The sequence below is a fragment of the Coregonus clupeaformis genome, chromosome 30, assembly GCF_020615455.1.
Source record: "Coregonus clupeaformis isolate EN_2021a chromosome 30, ASM2061545v1, whole genome shotgun sequence".
In the NCBI taxonomy this organism is placed as follows: domain Eukaryota; kingdom Metazoa; phylum Chordata; class Actinopteri; order Salmoniformes; family Salmonidae; genus Coregonus; species Coregonus clupeaformis.
In genome coordinates, this window is record NC_059221.1 from 22,499,107 (window position 1) to 22,525,272 (window position 26,166).

Below are 26,166 nucleotides of genomic sequence, written 5' to 3' on the forward strand. Positions count from 1 at the left end.
TAACACAACAAAATTTTGAAAAAGTCAAGGGGTGTGGACACTTTCTGAAGGCACTGTATATTATATATATTAATATTGTATTGGTAGACTTCAAGTAATGTGTGTTGACTGAAACATATTGAATATGAAATACAGTATTTCATCTTCACCAGCTCATAATGGCATCAGTGTATTCAGTGTGGATATTGTTATCTCCAGATGTCAAGAAGAACCAAGTTCATCACACCAGCTCTTGAAAGCCTGACACAGGAATTCATCACTGATGTCATGGAAGATTTCTGTAGAGATGAGACAGAATGTACAGTATAGTCAATGAGCTTGCTTGTTTAGGTAATTACAAAACACATACTGTATGGAATATCTAGGAATGTTTTGAGACTGATAAAAAAAGGCAGGCTGATGGTGTTCTTAAAGGAAAGATGTCCAGACCTGCACAGCCCAGTCCTTTGGGAAGAGGCATCCTCAGGGACCCTGCAGAGTGCTTCAGTCGTTCGCTCAGAGACTTCTGCACCAGGGCCAGAGTGCAGTCCTGGTGCCACACAGGCAACTCCAGCCCCAACATGCAGCGGCTGATCCGGGCCTTCTCCTCTCCCGTCAGGAGCCCTTTCTGGTGGGCCACGTACACCATGAAGGACATGTCAATGTTCACTGCCTCCCCGTGGAGCAGCGCAGGCAGCACTTTCTGCAATGGAGCATAAAGAGTTTAGTTCCAAAGGTAAAGTTATACTGTATTCACATTTGCCGAATTGTCTCTTCACTTGTCAAAAATGTATCTGATCATTCACACCTTCCCTGATGCCTTCCTCTCCATCCTTTTATATCCTCTCCATAGACCTTTTTTATCGTTCACTAGTATCAACTCAGTGATCATATCTTTACCATTTCTAGCTCAGGGCTGACTAGATGGCCGAAGTCCACCAGTCTGTCCAGGTCATCCTCCCACAGATTGGGAGCCAACTCCTCTAGCATGGTTTCTATGGCAATCCGTGTGGACAAAGAGGCTGCATCCTCCAGGTCACAGCAGCCACTGAACTTGTCACGGGATTGGAAACTGGAGTCCAGCAGGTACCTGCCTTCAGTCTCCAGGAGCTCAAACAGGCCCCTGTGTTTCATCAGAGCCATCTAGAACACAACGGATGATGGCTGATTTATTAGCTCCATACAGAGTTTGGAAGTAAGCCACTATCAATGGGGTGGTTTAGGCTCGTAAAAAGTGCTTAACTTTCTTCATTCATATTTGTAAATTAGTAATAGTGATTAGTAGAGTGTATTAAACATGTAATAGACAGCAAACAAATACAACCACACCTTGCTGTTAAGGGATGTTTGTCCAAAACAACTGTTGTCCAGATATGCCTCGAAATGCACAGCAACAGTCTCAGTCCTTTTAGAAAAGATGACATGCTCAGTTTGTAATGTGTTAGAGAGCTTTCACGTATTTAACCCACATGCATCCTGTACCCATGCTGCGATGATGAGTACCTTTAACATTTCTGCCATTCCATTAGAAACCTGCCTGCGAGGAACAGTTCGGATGAAAGTCCGGTCTAAAAATGTTGCGACCGGGGGTATGTAACTCCCCAGCTTGTTCTTGCCATTGGCAAAGTTGACTCCAGTTTTGGCCCCCACACTGGCATCAATGTAGGAAAGCAGGGTTGTCGGGACACGGATATATGGGGTTCGTCTCCGGTAGAGCGAAGCAGCTAGGCCCACCACATCCAGACACACCCCTCCTCCAATAGCAATGAGGGGCTCAGAGCGCCTGTCTATCCCAAACTTGTGAACCTCCTCCAGAATCCTGGTCACGAGCTCCATGGACTTGTTCTCCTCTGTAGTGGGCAGTGGGAGGATCCTATAGAGAACATTTCTGGCCTCAAAATACCTGGTGACCTGGGAGCCATAGAGCTGATTGACTGTCTCATCGATGACAATGAAGCGTTTGATGGGCTTGGTTTTGCTTCTGAAGGCCTTGAGCTCATCCTGGTCCTCTATATGACCACATAGCAGTGTGTCATTCCCAACATCCAGCAGGTTGTGGCATTGGATCACTCTGTAGGTGAACACAATAGGGCTGACCACTGTCCAGGTGAGGCCATGTTCTGAGGTTCTCTGGAAACTGCATGAGGAGCCAACAGAAATGGTAAGTGATCACAACAACTGTCATAGTGGCAGGTTTGAATGGATTTATAAAGCTTTACTGTTTTCGTCTGGCTTGACTATACATACTAACCCTTGCTTTGATGTTGAATCCCTGTATACAAACATCCCCCACCAGGGAGGCCTAGAAGCTATGGCACACTATCTTAGTCAACAACCCACTGGCACACTTCCTAGCACTACCTGTATTGTTGAACTGGCTGAGATTGTTCTAAGAACTTTTTCATGTTTGAAAATTACATGTTCATTCAACAGAAGTGAACTGCTATGGCAGTAAAATGGCACCGAATTATGCCAATCTGTATGCTGGGTTGTTTGAGAAGAATATGATTTTCAGCCCTAACAATCCATTCTTGCGCCATATCAAGCTCTGGAAACGTTTCATTGATGACATTATTCCTTCCATTACAGGGTACAGCAGAGGAACTTCATCAATTCCACTCCATCAATATAAGCAGTGAATATCTAAAATTCACCCTCACATTTGATGCGCATTAAACAAGTTTCTGGACATTTTGATAAAGAGGGAGGTGGCTTTAGCACGGCCCTATACAGAAAGCCGACGGACAGGAATTCACTGTTACGCGGAGATAGCTGCACCCTACACCCCTGATAAAAAGCCTCCCTATCAGCTAATACAGTCGCATACGTAGGATCTGTAGTACACAGTGACTATGGCAAACAAGCCGTCTGTCTGGATGAGCGTTTCAGACAACGGAATTATCCAGAGGAATGGCTGCATGACTCAAGGGACCGTTTCAAAGATATGACCCAGGATGACAGCCTCACGCCCAAACCACCCCGCCCCCCTGACCAACGAGTTCAATGCTTCCTTCAATACTCCCCACTTCGCAAACAGTTCGACCATATCATTAAAAAACACTGGCACATCTTGAGCACTGATTCACAACTGGAAAATACTTTTAAAGAACCCCCGCGGGTAGTCTTCTAACGCGCCCCAAACATCAGTGGTGGTGAAGTCTGATTTTCCACCCGTGCCACTTAGCACACTCCTAGACAGTATGCCAGACGGTATTTACAGATGTGGCGGGTGTAGGCCTACACAGTTTAACTTTACGAACAAATGCACAATGTTCAATCACCCTTTCACGGGCAAGGGCATTAAGATTAAGGGCATCATTACGTGTTCCACAAAAAAATGTGGTATACCTGATCAAATGTATTGGTGGTCTATACTGTGTAGGAAAAACAAAACGAGCTCTGAAAACAAGGAAAGCAGAACACAGGAGTAATATCAGGACTCCTGACCAGAGAAACCCGTGGCTGCGCATTTCATGGAGGCTCGTCACATCAGCTCTCTGAGATACATTGGTATCGAACATGTTAAGACTCACAGGATGCGGTGAGATATCGACAATCTATTACTGAGAAGATAATTGTATTGGCTTTACAGTTTGTCCGCCATGTCTCCTAAAGCTCTGAACCAAAACACCGTTCTAAAATGCGCACCGCACATGCAAGCGGTTTCATTGACAGAGATGGAAATATCAGTTAGAAAGAGGGGGGATTTAAAGATGCAACAACTATCATGGGTTGCTAATATAATTACGATAATGTCTTTGGCTGCTAGACAATTAAAGAATGTTGAAATTAAACCAATAGAACAGGAGAACGCATAATAATAAGTAAGTATTTATCAAAATAATTCCATCCACGTTTCTATGGTTGGATTTTGGCTATAGGCTACTTTGAAGCAAGGTAAGACATGCCTCATATTATGAATTAAAACGTCCAGGTTTCAAACAATGAAGGAACAGGAAAACTATAGTGATGCTAATGATAGGCCTAACCATATTCTGGTAGATGGAAAGGCTTTCCCAAAAACCTTCTCTATTAAATGTTAACTAGCTACAAAGTAGCCTATGCCTACCTGTCAGAATGATATCATGATGATTATTTCCATCAATCCAGTGGCCATTTCTTTTGCAAACTCCATCTCATGTGCTACAGAAACACTGCTAATCAAACAATAGTGTAGCTCAATTGGTAGAGCATGGCGCTTGTAACGCCAGGGTAGTGGGTTCGATCCCCGGGACCACCCATGCGTAAAAATGTATGCACACATGACTGTAAGTCGCTTTGGATAAAAGCGTCTGCTAAATGGCATATTATTTTCCCCAGACCTCAAAAGTGGTCTCCTGATGTGGTTTATGCATTGTTATGAACATAGAACATACCATTTTGTTGTTTTTCTGAAAAGAACGAAAACCTGGGAAATCTGAAACGTGAATTTCTGTCTCAATAGTAGGCCTACTATTAGCCTACTGCACAGCACAGCTTGGGGTGGCCTGACTGAAAGACCAATATGGGATCTATCATTTTAGATCATTCAGACCCTTACGAAAAAATATTGCAGTCAGAGTGCAGTATAACTGCAGTATGCTGTAGTATAACTGTAGTTAGAGTGCAGTATATCTGCAGTATGCTGCAAATACTGCATCCAAAATAACACTGTTTTTTTACTGCAGTAATTTTGCAGTGTAACTGATGTACACTGCAGTTATTCTGCAGTTACTGCGTCCAAAATACCACAGTCGACTGCAGTTACTGCACTTTTACTGCAGATTCAAAACTGCAATCTTTCTTTGTAAGGGGAGTGTATGTCACTGTTTCCAGCTACAATAGCCATTTACAACATTAACAATGTCTACACTGTATTTCTGATCAATTTGATGTTATTTTAATGGACAAAAAAAAAGCTTTTCTTTCGAAAACAAGGACATTTCTAAGTGACCCCAAACTTTTGAACGGTAGTGTATGTATACATTATATTTTCTGTAACTTCTACATGTACCAATCTCATTGATATCAAATTATTAGAGGTACATAAGTTGTTTTTTTAATAGGTCTGTAATTATATCTACGGCCACCGTGCGCCCTGCGCGTTATGGTCATATGGGCGGGTATTCCAACAGTTTCCAACATAATCTTTTTTTTTTTTTTTTACTGTTGCCTAGGTTTTAACTTGGACCGATTTGTATGGACAGTACCTGTCAAAAGTTTGGACACACCTACTCATTCAAGGGCTTTTTTTTATTTTTACTATTTTCTATATTGTACAATAATGGTGAATACATCAAAACTATGAAATAACACATGGAAAGATGTAGTAACCAAAAAAGTGTTAAACAAATCAAAATATATTTTATATTTGAGATTCTTCAAATAGCCACCCTTTGCCTTGATGACAGCTTTTCACACTCTTGGCATTCTCTCAACCAGCTTCACCTGGAATGCTTTTCCAACAGTCTTGAAGGAGTTCCCACATATGCTGAGCACTTGTTGGCTGCTTTCCCTTCACTCTGCCGTCCGACTCATCCCAAACCATCTCAATTGGGTTGAGGTCGGGTGATTGTGGAGGCCAGGTCATCTGATGCAGCACACCATCACTCTCCTTCTTGGTAAAATAGCCCTTACACAGCCTGGAGGTGTGTTGGGTCATTGTCCTATTGAAAAACAAATGATAGTCCCACTAAGCCCAAACCAGATGGGATGGCGTATCGCTGCAGAATGCTGTGGTAGCCATGCTGGTTAAGTGTGCCTTGAATTCTAAATAAATCACAGACAGTGTCACCAGCAAAGCACCCCCACACCATAACACCTCCTCCTCCATGCTTTACGGTGGCACTACACAGGTGGAGATCATCCGTTCACCCACACCGCGTCTCACGAAGACACGGCGGTTGGAACCAAAAATCTCAAATTTGGACTCCAGACCAAAGGACACATTTCCACTGGTCTAATGTCCATTGCTCGTGTTTCTTGGCCTAAGCAGGTCTCTTCTTCTTATTGGTGTCCTTTAGTAGTGGTTTATTTGCAGCAATTTGACCATGAAGGCCTGATTCACACAGTCCCCTCTAAACAGTTGATGTTGAGATGTGTCTGTGACTTGAACTCAAATTGGGCTGCGATTTCTGAGGCTGATAACTCGAATGAATTTATCCTCTGCAGCAGAGGTAACTCTGGGTCTTCCATTCCAGTCGTGGTCCTCATGACAGACAGTTTCATTACATTTACATTTTAGTAATTTAGCAGACGCTCTTATCCAGAGCGACTTACAGTTAGTGAGTGCATACATTATTTTTTCATACCGGCCCCCCTGTGGGAATCAAACCCACAACCCTGGCGTTGCAAACGCCATGCTCTACCAACTGAGCTACATCCCTGCCATCATAGCGCTTGATGGTTTTTGCGACTGCACTTGAAGAAACGTTCAAATTTCTTGACATTTTCCGTATTGACTGTCTTAAAGTAATGATGGACGCTCGTTTCTCTTTGCTTATTTGAGCTGTTCTTGCCATAATATGGACTTGGTCTTTTACCAAATAGGGCTAACTTCTGTATACCCCCCTACCTTGTCACAACACAACTGATTGGCTCAAATGCATTAAGAAGGAAAGACATTCCAGAAATTATGTTTTAAGAAGGCACACCTGTTAATTGAAATGCATTCCAGGTGACTACCTTATGAAGCTGGTTGAGAGAATGCCAATAGTGTGCAAAGCTGTCATCAAGGCAAAGGGTGGCTATTTGAAGAATCTCAAATATAAAATATATTTTGATTTGTTTAACACTTTTCACTTACTACATGATTCCATATGTGTTATTTCATAGTTTTGATGTCTTCACTATTATTCTACATTGTAGAACATAGTAAAAAGAAAGAAAAACCCTTGAATGAGTAGGTGTATCCAAACTTTTGACTGGTAGTGTATATAATAATTTATGTCTATATGTACCTCTGTGATTATGATTGACTATGCGCAAAAGTGAATTGAATTGTTTCCACACCCACCATGGTCATGTGAGGTGAAATGTGTATATTTTGGGATGTGAGCACTGTCTGTTTGACCTGACGAAGATGGTTGTTAATAAAGCAGTGAATTGGGGGCATAAACAGTGTGCGGGCCTTCCTGTTCTTTACAAGTATTCTTTATTAGCCCAGCACCTAAGTTAAGGATGTGCGTATGACCACTAACCTTTCTATAAATACACACTTAACATCTAACATTTTTAATACACACAATATTATGACAATTACACTGTCAACAAGAACAATGGCTCCCAGTAGGCTAGTTGGGATGCAAAGTAAAGGTGTACAGACAAAATTACAAACTGTTAAACAACTTTTCCACTGGTGGTCTACTCTACACTGACGGTTAAACAAGCTGAAATGTCAGCTGTGCCCAAAATAGAAAGATATCCCGTGTCTTCCAGTTCACCGAGCCATTTATGAAAAGGACTGCTGACTCACATTGAGTCAACAAATATGAAACATCTTCCCTGTTCTAAAATAATATATATAGTTAAAATAAACATTAATCAAAAGTATTAACTCATTTGATTCCTAGGATTTGGAACCAGAAGTATACTCCCCCTTTTTTTTTACACTGCCATTCAGCAAGATGATCTGTCATGCTTATGAGATGTGCTAAATCTTTCCACAAGAAAAATACAAAATGTAAATGCAAAGTATAACCTACTCACATTTTAGCAGCTGATAACCGTCCCTCCTTCTGAGACTGTCCACCAGTCTGTCTGTTCCATGCCCCGTTCACTTGCAGCAGGCTGTACTCTGTTTGTTGGCTCGTGTCGCTATCAGAGTTTTCATGTGATTGCATGACCTGAGTATTTACTGAGTGGTATATAGTTGGCTCTGTCATTTTGGAAGGATATGCAGTGCGTCTCAATTCTCTACCTTTCTCCTGTAGTGTGCACTCGGTCACTCCTCCCCTTGTAACTTGGGGGGTGGGAATGAAACCAAATATAGTCATCAATATTGTTGGCTGTTTATGTGAGAGGTTTAAGGCTAAAAAATCAATCATAAGAGAAGCAGGTGTTTTTAGGAACAATGTGTTTATTTCTGTTCATGGTTACAGAACTGAAGTGTTTGCGGAATGGAGCGTTTTGGTGGTTAATATTGAATGGGGCTCAATAGGGGGATCATTATTAAGCACTCTATACCTCAGTTTAACACTGTCTTTAGACATACTGTCCATCTTTGTAAACATATTCATGTTCCCTCTGAAACTAAGAAATGGGACAATTCTAGTTAATGATATTATGATAGAACAAACATTGACATGGTGCACTTTTAGTCCTTTTAGGCCTTCATATCAAATGGAGTAATTTGATTGAGGTGATCTTTTCATCGGTAGCAGACTTCAGAGATCTCCATGGCGAGTTCCAGTAACTCGGCTCCCTCTTGACAGGAGTTGCAGCAGCTGCAGTCCAGTTCTACGTTGCAGTTACACCAGCCACTGCCCCGCTCCTGCTCCCTGGACGCATTTAGGTATTTGAACGAGGGGAAACAGCGGCTCACAGCTCTCTCACATGTGTCTGGCACCATGACTACAATGTCATAGAACTGGCAGTAGAGGCAGGCCAGCAGAATGGCAGCACAGTCATCTGGGGACAGGGAGAGAAATATTAAATCAGTGAAAAAGTTGCATTTGACCTCACACTAGACTAGGGGAAGGCTGCAGATGTAAGTACTAGTAGAGCCCAAATGTTTTATGACTATACAGATGATACTGCATTATCAACAATGGTTGTTCTTTTTCTGGATTTTCAACTTGTCAGACTTTAAATCGTTACGATAATGGAATTACACTAGACAAAATTCACCATTGAAGCTTAATTTTAAGAGAGGAGGAAAAACAATACCCCCAGCGTCAGGCTGATGGGATTCGAAGGAGGAGAAGCGGTTGCTACTGTTGTTAATGGGCTTGTTGGAACACAGTGAGAAACTGGATCCGCCCCACTCACTGCCTCCCATGGGATCCTGAGAGCTGAGGTCTGTATCCACTTTGTCTGGGTCGTGCTCTGAGATGGTGCTCAACCTCCGCACTCCACTCACCACAACCTTGTTGCTGCTCATCACCCCAGAATTTGTGGGCTGAGACACGTCTCCTTTAAATACAGTACAGTACATAAAGTCAATACCTCATCCTCTTAGCTCCAAAAACCTTAGGTCACTCTGAAGTTAGGGGACTTATAGACCTGAGCAACCAGGTGAGTAACCATGTTAAGTGAATCTATTTAGCTACTGTAGGCCAATATTGTAGGTACGGATATGTATCTGTAACACCCCAGCATGTGTGCTCATCAGCAGAGATACTTGGTCACATTATCAAAACATTTCTGTTTGTTAATTATTCAACATGTCTCTGAGAGGCGAGACTCACAAAGCAGGGTGTGTATACAGGCTGAAAGTCCCATAGAGTTTAATGAGGGGAAACTATTGATTTTTAGCATTTATTGGGATCCACTTTCCTCCCTTGAACATGACAATAAGAGAATTCACAGATAAACCTTTAAAGAATACAAGTCTGCAGCAGTCGAGGTAGAATGGGACCACATTTTCTTAGCTTTAGCACTCTTGCAATGGGGATATACACTGAGTATACAAAACATTAGGAACACCTTCCTAATATTGAGTTGCACCCCTTTTGCTCTCAGAACAGCCTCAATTCGTTGGGGCATGGACTCTACAAGGTGTCGAAAGCGTTCCACAGGGATGCTGGCCCATGTTGACTTCAATGCTTCCCACAGTTGTGTCAAGTTGGTTGGATGTCCTTTGGGTGGTGGACCATTCTTGATACACACGGGAAACTGTTGAGCATGAAAACCCCAGCAGCGTTGCAGTTCTTGACACACTCAAACCAGTGCATCATACCCCATTCAAATGCACTTTTAAATATTTTCTCTTGCCCGTTCACCCTCTGAATGGTAATGGTACACATACACAATCCATGTCTCAATTGTCTCAAGGCTTAAAAATCTATCTTTAACCTGTCTCCTCCCCTTCATCTACACTGATTGAAGTGGATTTAACAACTGACATCAATAAAGGATCATAGCTTTCACCTGGATTTACCTGGTCAATCTATGTCATGGAAAGAGCAGGTGTTCCTAATGTTTGATACACTCAGTGTATTCCACTCTATGATACCTGGCACTACCATTACCCAGCAAATACAAAGATGACCCTCACCAGACAAATAGATCTTTAAGAACTCTGCTCTTTTTCTATACTCAAGCTTTCACAAATAGATTAGTCAGCCCATAAACAAACACAACTGTTGAAACTACTTACCCTCCAGCAAAGGACTCTGGTCGCTCCCTGTCTTGACATGATCTGGTTCATTTGTAGAGGTCCTTGGTTGTGTGGTCATCTGAAGATTTGAATAAAATTACCACATGCCTATGCAACCTAATGATATAACCTATACGCCTAAATAATATTTGCTAATCATATTCCATTCCTTACACGTATGCATAATACTGGTAAGATAATACTTATTCTAAATTATAAACTTTACCTGAAACAAAACTTCTGGAAGGCCGACAGAAACTGTATTGTTTGTTCACAAATGGAAAGAACCATCCAACACTTGTAAAGCCTCTGGACCTTCCTGTGTGGTTGAAGCACAGCTTGGATCTCAGTGCTCTGTAAACTTGCAGGACAAGACACACCCCATATTGATCCGGGCCATAGCCAATCAGGCAGCTCAAAAACGTTTGACAGGATGATCTTTGGTCAAGTATAATCATATTTTATCACTCCGACAACCTGGCTAGTCAGCCAGATAGCCTCATACCATGATAGCCTACATAGATGCCATTATAGGATACTCATCTCTGTGCAGTGTGTACACATACAGGCTGGTTGATGATGTGGTCTGAACTGAATGAGGCGAGCATTTACAGTATTTCAATTATAAAAAATATTTAGCTCCAGATATATAGCAAAGGGCATGTGTATATAGATTTTGCGTAGGCCTGTCTCACACTTGAATCTTCTCTTTGTGACAGACCGGGTTCAAACGGCTTCAGACTCATTTTTCTGGTTGGATCTGTATTTTTAATGCTCTAGGGTTATTATTGCTTGGATAACCTTATTTACTATTATGTATTGATTCAGTTTTCTTTATGCGGTGCACACTGCACAGAACACCGGAATAACTATCACTGAACTATCATTGTGAATTATTGTAACGTTTGTGTGTCAATTAATCCGGTAAGGGATGGGTTGACAACTAGCGATTTGACACAATAATAAAATGTTCATTCATTTATACAGTAGATGCTTCTCCTGCCAAACAGAGTTGGCTTATTCTTCACATTGCCTGCCATCCATTAGATATACACATTGACCACTGAAATATGGCCGTTACCACACTGTTAAATCAAACTCAGGTCATAACTCAAACCTGCACATAAACACAATGATGATGAATGCTACATTTACATTTACGTCATTTAGCAGACGCTCTTATCCAGAGCGACTTACAAATTCTGCTACAACCTATACATTCACCACACACACTTTATATACAGAATTTATTACAGACAGCTTTTAGTGCACAACTCTGGCAATGTACAATACAATGCTAAATAAGGCCAAAAAGCTATGTTTGGGATAGTGGGGAAAAAATACGATTAGTAGGCTACACAAATAATTATATCCCAACAGAGAAGGTTATACATAAATCATATTTTTGGCAGTGTAAAAGTAACCAATTATCAATGATATCATGTCACAAATGGAACAGAGGATTACTATCTGGTGGTTGTCTGGTACTCACATAGGTAAAAATAAACAAGTTTGTGGGAGAAAAACATTATTCTTCATGAAGTGCTGTCCATAAATATTACCAATGCTCTGGTTATTAATATACACATATTCATGAAAGAGTGAAACAAAAGACATCGAAGAAAGAAAAAACTCTGCATCACTGAACCAGCTCCCCATAGGGCTTCATCATTGGTTGTACAGCCTCACAATAAGGCAATCCGAATACATTATTTGAGGACAAGCGGTGTTACAATAATTCCTCTATCGGTTCTGTTGTCTTCAATGTGAGCTCGGTTGGATAATACCCAGTACAAACGATGCCAGTAAAACAGAGCACCAAATATCCCCAATAAATAAAATAGTCAATTAATTCCTCCAGAGAAAATTGTTGTGTGTTTCCACTTGATATGAAGCAGTTCTACAAGTCATTTGGTATATTTCATAGTTGTTCAATGTGGGAGTCTTGCAGTTGAGATTGACAGGTTGGAATACAGTCTCTCTTTCACTGCGAAGGCACATGAGCCAGCTGCAGGTTGGGTCTCTCTGGGCTCCCGCCATCTTCGTCTTGGTCCACATCTGAGCTGTGCTCATCAGAGCTCTCAGTCTCAGAACAGTCATGGGGCACATTCTCATACGCTTCCTCGTCCATTAGCTCTTCTTTTACGCTGAGAAAAAAAGTCATGATGAGGAAAAAAGGTACTTATAATGACTTCTGAAACTGAGAACCATTTCTCCATTACCAGATCTAGTTTTTAAATGGTGATGAAACACTCACAGAGGGTGCATAGGGTACTGTTCTTCACTGCTGTCACTGTAGGATCCATTCCCATACCAGAGAGCTGCATTCATCTCCTCCTGCTGGAACATATAGGGCAGAGAGCTCAGAGAGGGAGCGCCTATGGAAGCTGGGTTGAATGGAGGTATACTACTGTTTAGCCATTCAGCCTGAAAAGACACACGCCATTGATTTATAGCATAATGACAAAAATAAAGGTTTAGCACTCAATTCAAGTAGTCTGAAGAGTATTGCGTGTACTTACCTTAGGAGTAAGGAAAGCGGAGCTGTGACCATGGCCAGTGTTCTCTCTCTTGAGAGATCTGCAGTTACACATAAACACATTATTCAATTTAACAAACACACCAACTGGGAAATAGAGGAAAAACATAATATCCTCACAAGACATTTTATATTAATTACATGGTTTCTATAAGTATAATACCAACAGAAATGCAGGTTTAACATGTTAAGAAACAGAGACATACAGGGAGCTATACTGTAGAGACCAAGCATGTTAAACTTACCCTTCACCAGCAGGCTTCTGGGGCCTTCTTCTTTGGAACTCCATCTCATCAACTGTCCACACAGCTCCTTTTACATTCTCCACTCGCACAAAACACTTGTGGAGGCTGAGGTTGTGTCTCACTGCATTCTGCAGAGTCAGGAAGAAGAACATACAGTATTAACACCACATACAGCTTCAAGGTAAGGACAAGAACATTATTCCATAAAAGGTGTTCTAATACCATTGAACATTTCTAAAGATTCATGAATATGGCATACAGTGGAGGCTGCTGAGGGGAGGACGGCTCATAATAATGGCTAGAATGGAGTCAATGGAGTGGTATCAACCACATCTTTGATGTGTTGGATACCATTTCATTGACTCCATTCCAGCCATTATGAGTCGTCCTCCCTTCAGCAGCGTCCACTGATGGCATAGCAACTAAACATAGCACAACGATATTCATATACATGTAAATAACCCCTTAAATTGACATAGCCAAATACCTTCCATGTTGCTGCATTGCGTCTGAAATATGCAAATGTTCGTGTGAACCAATTGTAGATTTCATTTAGTGTCAGCTGCTTATAGGGTGATTCAAATATCGCCTGAATAATGCAAACACAAATAAATACAATTAGCAAATGATAGACATCACTACTTACGGTATTTGAGGAACAAAACAACTGGTATAGCTAACATTTAGTCAGAGGGTAAACCAGGGTGAAATAAAATACATGTATTCCTTACCTGTCTTATTAGGGCTGCATATGTAAATGGTGGTCTAACTTCCGTACTGACGTAGAACTCTTTATTCTGAACAATATCTGTTAAAACATATTTTTATCAAATAGATAAACCATCACAGGCATAACAGTAGTTCATAGAATATGTACCCCACCACCCTCATTAGATTCAGCATCACACTGCTAACTCACCTTGATTCATGTTCTTGCTGTACTTGTCTGAGTACCGTCTCCTCCCAGGGCTCACAGTGAGCAGGGTGTTGGGAGTGATGATAGAGGTCGTCGGCGGAGGGGTCAGGGGTGTGGAAGGAGCAGTGGCACTTTGAGACAAGCTCATGGGAGGAAGCACCTTGGGAAACATCACCTGGGAGAAGGCAACGTTAGGCACAAGATTCACCTGAAAAATCAAATGTAACGATTAATTTAAACGCAGTACAGAGAACACAGCTGTAGGGAATGCAATATTGGAAGTGATTATTCTACCATTATGGCTAACACTTGGACTGTTGGTAACCTGATTTGAATTAAAGACATGGCCACTAATACTCCAGAGACTTACCGTTGGTGTTGCTGGTTTTGACATTTGCTCAGAGGATTTGAGGTGAGACATCATGGCTTGCAGACGCTCTCTGTCTTTTTTCAACTGCATTGAGGAGAAGATAAAAAAACAAAGATGTAATGTCGTCGATACTGTACAATGAATGGACATTATTTAAACAAACGTCTACTATACCTGAAGTTCTAGCTGCTGAACAACCTGCATCTGCACTCGACACTGTGCTGTACTCTTGTCATCCAGTGTATGTTCACTGTTCAGATGTCTGGGAGAAAAACACACTCCCATGATAAGTCAAGAAAACACTCAAGAAGCCACTACAACACAGTGTTGTTATTACATTAAGAGAGATGGACCTTCATTTGGCTCTCTGAGAAAATTAATAGATGAGGAGAAACTCACTTGAGAAAAGCCTGAAAGTCTCCAAAGACCGCCTCACAGCCAGACCATTTGCACATGCCGTGTCCATAGAGAGGGTGAGTGTTTTGTGTGTGATCATCCACAGGACCTCTGCAGAGAGACACATCATCAGTGTTACACTTCAGGAAGAGGTTGGTCAGATGATAATGAATAAACACTGTTCTAGAACGACTAATCACCTGTCTTTCTTCTTTAGGGGCTGTGATTTATGATTCCCATTAGTGGTGGACTGCTGGCTGTGGAGCAGGTTCTTCTGAAAAGTGGCTGGATACTCACCACCAGAGGGCAGGCTTGCGCTATTCTCACACCCTTTCACTAAACCTAGGAGAAATACACAAGTACATATCATCTTAATTAATTCAGCCGAATAAATAAAATATGTTAGCCCAACAACAACAACAACAACAACAACAAGTATAGCTGCAAGCAGCCATGGTGGAGGAGAACAACAACAAGCTAAGAATAGATGAATGGTAGGGGCTGGGTGGTAGACACTTACCCTGAGCTGCAGAGGGGCTCATGGAGGGCAGGACAGACAGGAGACCCTGTCTCTGGAGGCTGAGGAGGTGCTGCTGTTGGACCTGCAAGAGCTGCTGCTGGATGGCCATGTGCTGGGCCGTTAGCTGCTGTGATGGGGGGGAATCGATAGTTACATATTGAGATATCGTTTGACAATATATCGTATCGTTGACAATATCGCAACATTTGGTTGAAGGCAAAATACAGACATATGACAGAAAATATATAGGCCGGCCTACCTCTTGCCCTGACTTCTCAGCATGCTTCTGCTGTAGGAGCTGGGCGTTGAACTGGTCCTGCTGTTTCTTGCAGAGATCCTGTATGTGTTGCTGTAGAAGAAATGTTGAGTTAATGGAAGGTCATGAGGAAATTCAGCTCTCACTTTCAAGCCATCAGCATCTTACTAAGATCCTCATGTAAAATAAATAGGTGACAATACAGAGAAACAAACTAAAAAGTGCTGCTGATAATATTACAATTTTAAAAAGTACACAATAAAGCATATAAATGTAGATTGAGACAGTGTGGTGATTATGTGATTACCTGGTGTAACATGAGTGCTTTCTGCTGCTGGAGCAGGGCCTGGATCTGCTGTGGATTGAGGACCTGCTGCAGTGTCTGCTGAGGAGTCTCCACCGGAGGTGTCATCATAGACACTGAGACTGGAACCTGCCAACAACACAAGTTGAGCACAGATTAGACCTAGGCTAGCCTGAAAATAACAGAAAAACAATGCCAACAACACCATTAAAAAGTGTTTTTTTGGAAGAACAAACAGCCTCTGCCAGGCATCCAGCAATTACCACCCCCTCTCCCTCTCTGCCCTACACTCACAGCTCTGGGGATGTTTACAGTAAACATAAACAGAATAATTAAAGCTGAATAGATATATAAATAATGAATACAAAGCCAGGGATGCAGGGCAAGTTTTGCAAAAACAGAACTCTGCATTGCATTTTAATTAAGGTCTGAACCACAAACAAACATGTTCCAACTAAGACTGGCTCTGTTTGAGATCCAGTAAACAACCTGCTGGAGGATGTCACAGAGGGTCTAGGCTAACAATAACAGTGGATGGATTGCTGTGGAGAACGCCCTTTCCCACACTGACTAAACGTGCTCTGGCACAGGTGCTCAGTGCTCATTAAGGTCCTTATAGACCTATACTATATATTAGACTATGGCTTTACATGACTTAAAGCAGAAGGTAAAATAATTGCATCAGCTGGATTTGAACCTAAACGTCTGCATTACAGAAATAAACCTTTAGAGAGCCAGATAGTGCCTGTTAGTTGCTGTATATATGGTATGGGAATGGGCCATCTTTTGTATGCACAACATCAACAAAACAAAACCCTGCGCCTAGCCTAATCCTTGTTTCCATGACGGCAGGGCAGACAAGTCCAAACATCTTTTGTTATTGTCGATGACAAACATCTTTTGTTATTGTTATTGTCGATGATAGAAACCCACATACCCATGAAGGACAGTGTAAACACTGTGCTAGTCCTCATATTGAAGTCTGTGTTCTAAGACTAATGTTGCCAATGACAAGATACATGCCTTTCTGAAACCCTGAAAATATGATCATACTTTTCATATAACAGACCATTATACTTAATCTCTCTCTAAACTGAGATGTAACAACCTGATGTAACCAAAGGCAACAGACAACACACCCAAACCCCAACCACTAACGGAGAAATTGAATATAAACTACAACACCAGAGTAGGGAAAATGCTTGAAAGAGGCAATAAAGAGCCAAGGAAATGTTCATATGATTGAAGTAAATTACCTCAGATTATTTGGCACAATTACATTATAAATATGTTAGGTCACTGAGTAGTGACATGCACAATCATTCTGACTAACAAAGTCACAATTGCTAGCTAGGTCAATAGTTTGCACAGATATAAGTGACGAACAGTATTGCATTTTAACATTTAACATAGCCCTTTCCATCAAGCAAATTCAACCAATGTACATACCAGTAAACAAAGAAACAAGTATTTCCTATCTAAATATAGAAATAGGCCAGTTGCTGAAATGACAATAATCAAGTTGACAAACCTGATCAACTCCATTTACAGTGGTTGTCTTTGGCAGTTAGAGAGACGCAGGTTGGAAAGAGACCGAGAGCAGTAAGCTGTGCACAACGTTAGGCTGTCTGGCAGTCTGACAGAGTGCTTGTGTGCATAAACAAAACTAACCAATATCACAGATCCCTCCTCCTTCATCACAAAGTGCCTATGCAGTCTCTGTCTACACTGCTGTTGGCTCAGAGCTCAGTTTACTAGCCTACCCACCATACAAACAAAGACATATGCTAAATGTGCCAATTTGAGAACACACATGCTTTAGTCGTGGAAAGTAAGCATGTGCCACACTTTATAAAATAAGTTTGGTAACCTGGTTTTGCTGCTGGCTGTCAGCCCCGGAACCCTCTGGAGTTGGAGTCTGAGTGCTCAGCCAATCGTCCTTTTCAGCACTGTCCCCATTCTCGGTCTGATTGGCTGGACTGGTGCAGGTTGTCTGCTCTGACCCAGACTCATGCATCTGGACTCACTGACCTGAGAAAAGAACAAGAACAAGAGAGCTCTAAAATCAGAATCTGGATATAGGATGAAAAATGGGCTACTTCATGTAAATTCACAATGTCTCTCCACAATACTGATTTTAGGCTACATTTATTTTGAACAATTCCATATGCACATGGTGCACTTTCTTACTGATCTTATCCAAGAAACATATTCACTACGGTTGCAGATCAGCAAAGAAAGACAAGGTTACAAGACAACGGTTTCCCTCTTGCCAAGATAAACCGTCTACCCTACCGGAAGGAGTAGGAGATATTTGTTAAGTAGCTCATTGCTGCCATGGCTACGGTAAATAAAGGGGCCCTGGGTTGGTGTTTATGAGCAAACACATTGTCCTTCTGGAGCAATTTAACATTATCCAGGAGGTGAGATAAAACAGATCTGGCAGGTAGCACAATACTGCATTAAAGGGAGGGCCATGTGTATACAGCTGGGGGAGCGATCGACTCAAAAGCAACACAGCGAACGTATACACCAACAGACAATCTGAAGACAAACAAGCTCTTTGAACTGGGAAGATTCAAATGTCCACAACTGCTAGAAACTGAGATAGGCCTACATATTCAGCAAGTTTATCTACATACACTACATTACCAAAAGTATGTGGACACCTGCTTGTCGAACATTTCATTCCAAAATCATGGGCATTAATATGGAGTTGGTCCCCCCTTTGCTGCTATGACAGCCTCCACTCTTCTGTCAAGGCTTTCCACTAGATGTTGGTACATTGATGCGGGGACTTGCTTCCATTCAGCCACAAGAGCATTAGTGAGGTCGGGCACTGATGTTGGGCGATCAGGCCTGGCTCGCAGTTCCAATTCAACCCAAAAGGTGTTCGATGGTGTCGAGGTCAGGGCTCTGTGCAGGCCAGTTAAGTTCTTCCACACCGATCTCGACAAACCATTTCTGTATGGACCTCGCTTTGGGCACGGGGGCATTGTCATGCTGAAACAGGAAAGGGCCTTCCCCAAACTGTTGCCACAAAGTTGGAAGCACAGAATCGTCTAGAATTTAATTGTATGCTGTAGCGTTATGATTTCCCTTCACTGGAACTAAGGGGCCTAGCCCAAACCATGAAAAACAGCCCCAGACCATTATTCCTCCTCCACCAAACTTTACAGTTGGCACTATGCATTGGGGCAGGTAGCGTTCTCCTGGCATCTGCCAAAAACAGACTTGTCCGTCGGATTGCCAGATGGTGAAGCGTGATTTATCACTCCAGGGAACGCGTTTCCACTGCTCCAGAGTCCAATGGCGGCGAGCTTTACACCACTCCAGCTGACGCTTGGCATTGCGCATGGTGATCTTAGGCTTTTGTGCGGCTGCTCGGCCATGGAAACCCATTTCATGAAGCTCCCAACAAACAGTTATTGTGCTGACGTTGCTTCCAGAGGTAGCTTGGAACTCAGTGCCACGAGGACAGATAATTTTTACGCGCTATGCGCTTCAGCACTAGGCGGTCCCGTTCTGTGAGCTTGTGTGGCCTACCACTTTGCGGCCGAGCCGTTGTTGCTCCTAGAGATTTCCACTTCACAATAACAGCACTTACAGTTGACCGGGGTGGCTCTAGCATGGCAGAAATTTGACAAACTGACTTGTTGGATAGGTGGCATCCTATGACGGTGGCACGTTGAAAGTCACTGAGCTCTTCAGTAAGGCTATTCTACTGTCAATGTTTGTCTATGGGGATTGCATGACTGTGTGCTCGATTTTATACACCTGTCAGCAACGGGTGTTACTGAAATAGCCGATTCCACTAATTTGAAGGGGTGTCCACATACTTTTGTATATATAGTGTACTTCTGAAGAAAGCTGAAACATAGACTAGCCTACTGTAAGCCTATCATAGTTCTGTAATACAGATTTATGAGAGAAAGAAAACACATTAGCTATTCAAATGTCAAATTATAACAATCACAAATGAGAGATTGGGTTCTAGCCAAAATATCCAACCAACTAATCTGCACGTCTTTACAATACACTATCCTTACCTTGGCAGAAAATGCACAGCGTTGTGGGTGATCAGCTGAGTTCAAAGCAGTAGCGTAAGATGTGTTTGTGTAGCCTATGTGGACTGTGCACACATGAACAAGTGCTGTGTTTTAACATGCAGGAGTACGCCTGTTTGCATAAACACAAACACTCTGCAAATAGAACAAGGGCAAACCATATACACAAGGAATAACTACATTCTGTTAATGTTAATGAATGCAAATTGCATTGCCTAATGTTCAGCTCATCCCTACTTTTTGGGGATGAACATTTCCCCCATGGATTTCCTTTGGGAGTCTTCACTTTTTAAAATGAAAACTATCATTCAGAGTCACAAAACAACAGGCGTTATGTGACCACACCAAAACATTAGGCCAGGGTTTCCCAACTGGCGGCCAATTTGACCCGCAGGTACATCTCTGGGGCCAAGCTTCCTGCCATCCAGGACGTCTATACCAGGCGGTGTCAGAGGAAGGCCCTCAAAATTGTCAAAGACTCCAGCCACCCTAGTCATAGACTGTTCTCTCTGCTACCGCACGGCAAGCGGTACCGGAGTGCCAAGTCTAGGTCCAAAAGACTTCTCAACAGCTTCTACCCCCAAGCCATAAGACTCCTGCACAGCTAATCATGGCTACCCGGACTATTTGCATTGCCCCCCCAACCCATCTTTTTACGCTGCTGCTACTCTGTTAATTATTTATGCATAGTAACTTTAACTCTACCCACATGTACATATTATTTCAACTACCTCAACTAGCTGGTGCCCCCGCACATTGACTCTGCACCGGTACCCCCCTGTATATATAGCCTCCCTACTGTTATTTTATTTTACTTCTGCTCTTTTTTTCTCAACACTTTTTTGTTGTTGTTTTATTTTACTTTTTTATTAAAAATAAATGCACTGTTGGTTAAGGGCTGTAAGTAATCATTTCACTGTAATGTCTGCACCTGTTGTATTCGGTGCATGTGGCCAATAAAATTTTATTTTATTTTATTTGGCCAGCCAAGTCTTTTGCAACAACAAAATATACAGTATCTGTCAAAAGTTTGGACACACAACAAGTCCTATATCGACATAACCTGAAAGGCCGCTCAGCAAGGAAGAAGCCACTGCTCCAAAACCACCATAAAAAAGCCAGACTATGGTTTGCAACTGCACATGGGGACAAAGATCGTACTTTTTGGAGAAATGTCCTCTGGTCTGATGAAACAAAAATAGAACTGTTTGGCCATAATGACCATCGTTATGTTTGGAGGAAAAAGGGGGATGCTTGCAAGCCAAAGAACACCATCCCAACCGTGAAGCACAGGGGTGGCAGTATCATGCTGTGGGGCTGCTTTGCTGCAGGAGGGACTGGTGCACTTCACAAAATAGATGGCATCATGAGGAAGGAAAGTTATGTGGATATATTGAAGCAACATCTCAAGACATTAGTCAGGAAGTTTAAGCTTGGTTGCAAATGGGTCTTCCAAATGTACAATGACCCCAAGCATACTTCCAAAGTTGTGGCAAAATGACTTAAGGACAACAAAGTCAAGGTATTGGAGTTGCCATCACAAAGCCCTGACCTCAATCCCATAGAACATTTTTGGGCAGAACTGATAAAGCGTGTGCGAGCATATATTAAAAAAAAAATTTGTGTGCGGAATTTTCATTGTTGGACATAAAACACTAAAAACACCAGCAAATCAGCTCCAAGTGATATTAATTTAAGAAATCTGTTCACAAGTATTCCCACGCATAATAGAGAGACACGTGATCGTATACAAATGTAAGCAAGCTTTGAAATTATTATGTTTTAGTCAAACATTATATCTGTTTGGGCTTCTTGCGGTCAATTCGCAGTCTACAAGTTATTTGTAATTATATTCAGTCCCCCCGAACATCCCCTCAAGAAAGAAAAGTGAAATGTGTTAACCATTCACTTGTATGCTAAGTTTACCACTCTGGGGAACAACTAGTGGATATTGCAAATAGAAATAAGCAAATGTGAAATTCAATAAATGGTTTTCAGTTAACATTTGCATAGCTGACCCACAGGAAGTTTTGGTTTATTGCTATTTTCATAAACCATGCAGGTGGATGATGCTAGACTATATTATCTTTGCTTCTGTGGAAGAGACACAAGGATAGTGATTCTCCACCAGGAGGGGTCCCTGAAACAATTATTGACAGAAAGCCAACACACTCCATCTAAACTATTATAGATCAGCTTGAACAGCAGTGTAAGATTAGGTATAGGTTCTGTCAGCCAGGTTGACTGGTCCCTAAATGATCATAATATGCTGTAGGCCTACATCATCTAGCCTAAACAAACACATTGCGACCCTTACGGAAACCATGCAACATAAAAACAAAACAGTTTCAGCACATTACATATAATGTTAAAGGGATAGTTCACCCAAATTACATATTGGTTTCTTTACCTTGTAAGCAGTCTATGGACAAGGTATGACAGCATTTCATTCATTTCATTTTATTTATTTAGCCAGGATAGTCTAATGAGTAACAATTGCCACTGTTTTCCAGGGAGTCCTAGGTTCCATAGAATCAATAAAAACATATACATCATAACCATTGGCATACATATAAAATCACAGCATACACAAAAGCACACAAATCATATGTGGTAGCATACATACCAAACCTCACTCGAATTACAGTTACGTATACTGCTATTTTGAAGGCGGACATGCTAGCTAGCTGTCGTGTGAATAAGTCCAGCTTGTTCCTGAGCAATGGTCCAAAGAACTGCAGACTGCCTTGAAAGGCCATGTTTTTCACTGATGGTTGTGCCAGTAGGTGTGGGTCCCATTGGTCATATGCTTTGACTGCTGCTCTGGTGCACCCCTGGAGCATGGGTGGAGACTCCCACCTGAACAGGTCTGACATGTATTCAGGCAGTTTGTGCTGTGACGCATTGAAAACTGTCACTGACCAACAGTGGTTCGACTCCAGCTTGTTGCAGAAGAAACTCTAACTTTATGTGTCCCTTCTGTCCGGTCCTGATACAACAGCCCTGTTGATCATACGCTGTAGCTGTTTAAGACCTGTCTTATTGCACTGATGTAGGGTGGGAAGCCATACTGTGGCACAGTAGTCCAGGTGAGTTGTTATCATGGTGTGGTAAATTGTCAGGATGATGTCCTTGGAGACTAAGTCCCTTGCCCTTTTTAGAGTGCCAAGCCCAGACAGTAGTTTCCCTGTGACCAGGCTGACATGTTCAGTCCAGTGTAGGTGTGGGTCGAATTTGAACCCCAGGTAATTTATGGCATTTACTTGTTCATAAGTGTTTTGTCCATCTGTTATTGTGATACTTTTGCCTGTGTATCTCAGCTTTCGTGGGTTGCCAAACAGCATTGCCTTGGTCTTCTGAGGGTGTAGGTCAGGGTTCTTCAATTCCGGTCCTGGAGGGCCGAAACACTTCTGTTTTTTATTTCTACCTGGTAGTTAATTGCACTCACCTGGTGTCCCAGGTCTGAATTAGCCCCTGATTAGAAGGAGAGGATGAAAAACAGAGGTGTCTCGGCCCTCCAGGACCGGAATTGAAGAACCCTGGTGTAGGTAGAGCTTGTTGTCAGCGAACCAAGCTGCTGCCCTCTTGATGTCATTTGACACTGACTCCTCACACTCCCTGGTGGTAGTAGCTGAGTAGTACAGGACTGTTTCATCTGCATATACAGTCCCTTTCAAAAGTTTGGACACACCTACTCATTCAAGGGTTTTTCTTTATTTTTACTATTTTCTACATTGTACAATAATAGTGAAGACATCAAAACTATGAAATAACACATATGGAATCATGTAGTAACCAAAAAAGTTTTAAACAAATCAAAATACATTTTATATTTGAGATTCTTCAAAGTAGCCACCCTTTGCCTTGATGACAGCTTTGCACATTCCTGGCATTCTCTCAACCAGCTTCACATGGAATGCTTTTCCAACAGTCTTGAAGGAGTTCCCACATATGCTGAGCACTTGTTGGCTGCTTTTCCTTCACTCTGCGGTCCAACTCATCCCAAACCATCTCAATTGGGTTGAGGTCGGGTGATTGTGGAGGCCAGGTCATCTGATGCAGCACTCCATCACTTTACTTCTTGGTAAAATAGCCCTTACACAGCCTGGAGGTGTGTTGGGTCATTGTCCTGTTGAAAAACAAATGATAGTCCCACTAAGCCCAAACCAGATGGGATGGCGTATCGCTGCAGAATGCTGTGGTAGCCATGCTGGTTAAGTGTGCCTTGAATTCTAACTCTGGGTCTTCCTTTCCCGTGGCGGTCCTCATGAGAGCCAGTTTCATCATAGAGCTTGATGGTTTTTGCATCTGCACTTGAAGAAACTTTCAAAGTTCTTGACATTTTCAGTATTCACTGACATTCATGTCTTAAAGTAATGATGGACTGTCGTTTCTCTTTGCTTATTTGAGCTGTTCTTGCCATAATATGGACTTGGTCTTTTACCAAATAGGGCTATCTTTTGTATACCACCCCTACCATGTAACAACACAACTGATTGGATGAAACACATTAAGAAGAAAATACATTCCACAAATTAACAAGGCACACCTGTTAATTGAAATGCATTCCAGGTGATTACCTCATGAAGCTGGTTGAGAGAATGCCAAGAGTGTGCAAAGCTGTCAAGGCAAAGGTGGATACTTGGAAGAAACTCAAATATAAAATATATTTTAATTTGTTTAACACTTTTTTGGTTACTATATGATTCCATATGTGTTATTTCATAGTTTTGATGTCTTCACTACTATTGTACAATGTAGAAAATAGTTTAAAAAATAAAGAAAAACCCTTGAATGAGTAGGTGTGTCCAAACTTTTGACTGGTACTGTATATGTATACAGCATTTCTCCAGCACTGATGGAAGGTCATTTATGTAAATACAGAACAGTAGAGGTCCAAGCACACTCCTTTGTGGTACTCCATTCACCACAGGTACCTGGGCTGACTGCATGCTTTGCAGTTTAGTGTATTGACTCCTTCCCTGTAAGTATGACGTGAACTACTTGATTGCAATACTGTCAAAGCTTAGTTTCTCAAGCTTCCTCGGGAGTGTGTGGTGGTGAACTGTGTCAAAATCTTTCTCCAGATCCAAGATGAGTGCTGCTGTGACCTCCTGGCTGTTACAAGCAGACTTGATGTCCTCTACAACCCTTTGCACTGCTGTAGATGTGTTGTGTATCTTCCTAAAACCTGTTTGATAGGTCGTAAATAGGCTGTTGAGTGAGAAATGGTTAGCAACCTGTGTGTGCACTAGCCTTTCCCTGGCACCTGGAAACATTGCAAGGGAAACTAAACCAAAGCATGGATTGCTGTCATACCTTGTCCATAGACTGCTCACGTGATAAGAAAACCTAAGTGTAATTTGGGTGAACTATTCCTTTCATGTTTTTATGAGAGTACACCTGCCAGATATACACCTGACCTACTAGAAACACTGTGCAGGAGTTAGAAGTCAACTCAAGGTGTGGCATATAAAGCGATGGGCATAGTATGTGTGGGAGCAACATCGATCCAATGTACGGGGCCACATATCCATGAATCCGATTGCCGAACACGTGGGAACAGAACAAGGACAGTCAATTGGTCTACATATTCTTAGTGTTGTTGTAGTGGGGTCTTTCACAACGAAAGAACAATCAATAAATCGTTTTAGTTATTTTGCTATGTTAGTTAGATAGCTATCTACCACAACATACGGACCATCGTGATTTACCTTGCTAACTAGCTATTAAAGTTAGGCTAACTAGCTAGTAACGTTAATGTAGCGAACGGCTAGTAGCAGTCGTAGCTAGCTAGGTAAGTTATCGAACAACATTGGAATTAGTTAACTCCTCAAGAGCACTGAAATTGAGAAATTGTGGTTAGTTATCTGTTAAAAGCAACCCCATCGTTGTTGTATAATATTATTTAGCTAAACAGTCATTGTAGGCCAGCTAGCTACAGTAGGTATCTAAACAACAATGGGGTTGTTGTTGTTTACCGCTAATGTTGGCTAGCTAGGCTAACGTTAGCTAACGAGATGAACAAATGTAATTAGTTACCCAATAACAAATAAATGTATCTCGGGTAGCAAGCATACATTTAACTTACCAGGGCATCAGTTTGTAGCCTGGGCTACTATTTGGCACGTCTCGTTGAACAAGTTAAGAAGCGATTGACAGACAGACAAACACTCAGCAACGAGCTAACGTCAGCCAACTCGGATCAACAGTGCCAGCGGTGGACAGTCACTGGACAGTGCAGTTGGGCGTTTGTTTGTGACAAGACCATGATGAC

At 42.0% G+C, this 26,166-nt stretch overlaps 3 protein-coding genes across 12 annotated transcripts; all 3 read right to left on the reverse strand.

Annotated features, from left to right (window-relative positions):
- Positions 1 to 7,875, reverse strand: LOC121545634 (2-epi-5-epi-valiolone synthase). The gene is made up of 5 exons (XM_041856346.1): positions 7,666 to 7,875; positions 1,483 to 2,116; positions 880 to 1,122; positions 430 to 682; positions 1 to 278 (listed from the first exon to the last, which is right to left on the reverse strand). The coding sequence occupies exons 1-5, from the start codon at positions 7,839 to 7,841 to the stop codon at positions 202 to 204; spliced, it is 1,383 nt and encodes a 460-aa protein (XP_041712280.1). The 5' UTR covers positions 7,842 to 7,875; the 3' UTR covers positions 1 to 201.
- A 140-nt stretch (positions 7,876 to 8,015) lies between these two features.
- On the reverse strand, positions 8,016 to 10,607 carry LOC121546685 (myoD family inhibitor domain-containing protein 2). Its single transcript, XM_041857913.2, has 4 exons — positions 10,503 to 10,607; positions 10,277 to 10,355; positions 8,845 to 9,090; positions 8,016 to 8,586 (listed from the first exon to the last, which is right to left on the reverse strand). Exons 2-4 carry the CDS (start codon positions 10,353 to 10,355, stop codon positions 8,327 to 8,329), a joined length of 585 nt encoding a protein of 194 aa, XP_041713847.1. The 5' UTR covers positions 10,503 to 10,607; the 3' UTR covers positions 8,016 to 8,326.
- A 901-nt stretch (positions 10,608 to 11,508) lies between these two features.
- On the reverse strand, positions 11,509 to 26,129 carry LOC121545631 (forkhead box protein P1-B). Of its 10 annotated transcripts, none has more exons than XM_041856342.2 (16): positions 25,981 to 26,129; positions 17,693 to 17,853; positions 15,826 to 15,951; positions 15,522 to 15,611; positions 15,263 to 15,386; positions 14,943 to 15,084; positions 14,746 to 14,853; positions 14,521 to 14,608; positions 14,347 to 14,430; positions 13,980 to 14,151; positions 13,792 to 13,868; positions 13,548 to 13,649; positions 13,061 to 13,188; positions 12,799 to 12,856; positions 12,534 to 12,703; positions 11,509 to 12,423 (listed from the first exon to the last, which is right to left on the reverse strand). In XM_041856342.2, exons 2-16 carry the CDS (start codon positions 17,837 to 17,839, stop codon positions 12,261 to 12,263), a joined length of 1,779 nt encoding a protein of 592 aa, XP_041712276.2. In that variant the 5' UTR covers positions 17,840 to 17,853; positions 25,981 to 26,129; the 3' UTR covers positions 11,509 to 12,260. The 10 variants fall into 10 exon arrangements, with proteins under 10 accessions (XP_041712276.2, XP_041712270.2, XP_041712271.2 ...); XM_041856336.2 differs by having other exon boundaries at positions 13,980 to 14,184; positions 25,981 to 26,128; XM_041856337.2 differs by having other exon boundaries at positions 15,263 to 15,389; positions 25,981 to 26,128.
- Positions 26,130 to 26,166: the final 37 nt, after the last annotated feature.

Coding starts and splice junctions, on each gene's coding strand:
- LOC121545631 (XM_041856333.2), bottom strand. CDS start 17,839: ATGCATGAGTCTGGGTCAGAGCAGACAACCTGCACCAGTCCAGCCAAT. Junction 14,431..14,520: donor TTCAGCAGCTAGAACTTCAG/GTATAGTAGACG, acceptor TCCTCAATGCAG/TTGAAAAAAGACAGAGAGCG. Junction 13,650..13,791: donor ATGCAGCCCTAATAAGACAG/GTAAGGAATACA, acceptor TGCATTATTCAG/GCGATATTTGAATCACCCTA.
- LOC121545634 (XM_041856346.1), bottom strand. CDS start 7,841: ATGACAGAGCCAACTATATACCACTCAGTAAATACTCAGGTCATGCAA. Junction 1,123..1,482: donor GAATGGCAGAAATGTTAAAG/GTACTCATCATC, acceptor GTTGTGTTCTAG/ATGGCTCTGATGAAACACAG. Junction 279..429: donor CAAAGGACTGGGCTGTGCAG/GTCTGGACATCT, acceptor TCATCTCTACAG/AAATCTTCCATGACATCAGT.
- LOC121546685 (XM_041857913.2), bottom strand. CDS start 10,355: ATGACCACACAACCAAGGACCTCTACAAATGAACCAGATCATGTCAAG. Junction 9,091..10,276: donor CCAGAGTCCTTTGCTGGAGG/GTAAGTAGTTTC, acceptor CTGTATTTAAAG/GAGACGTGTCTCAGCCCACA. Junction 8,587..8,844: donor CCATCAGCCTGACGCTGGGG/GTATTGTTTTTC, acceptor CCCTGTCCCCAG/ATGACTGTGCTGCCATTCTG.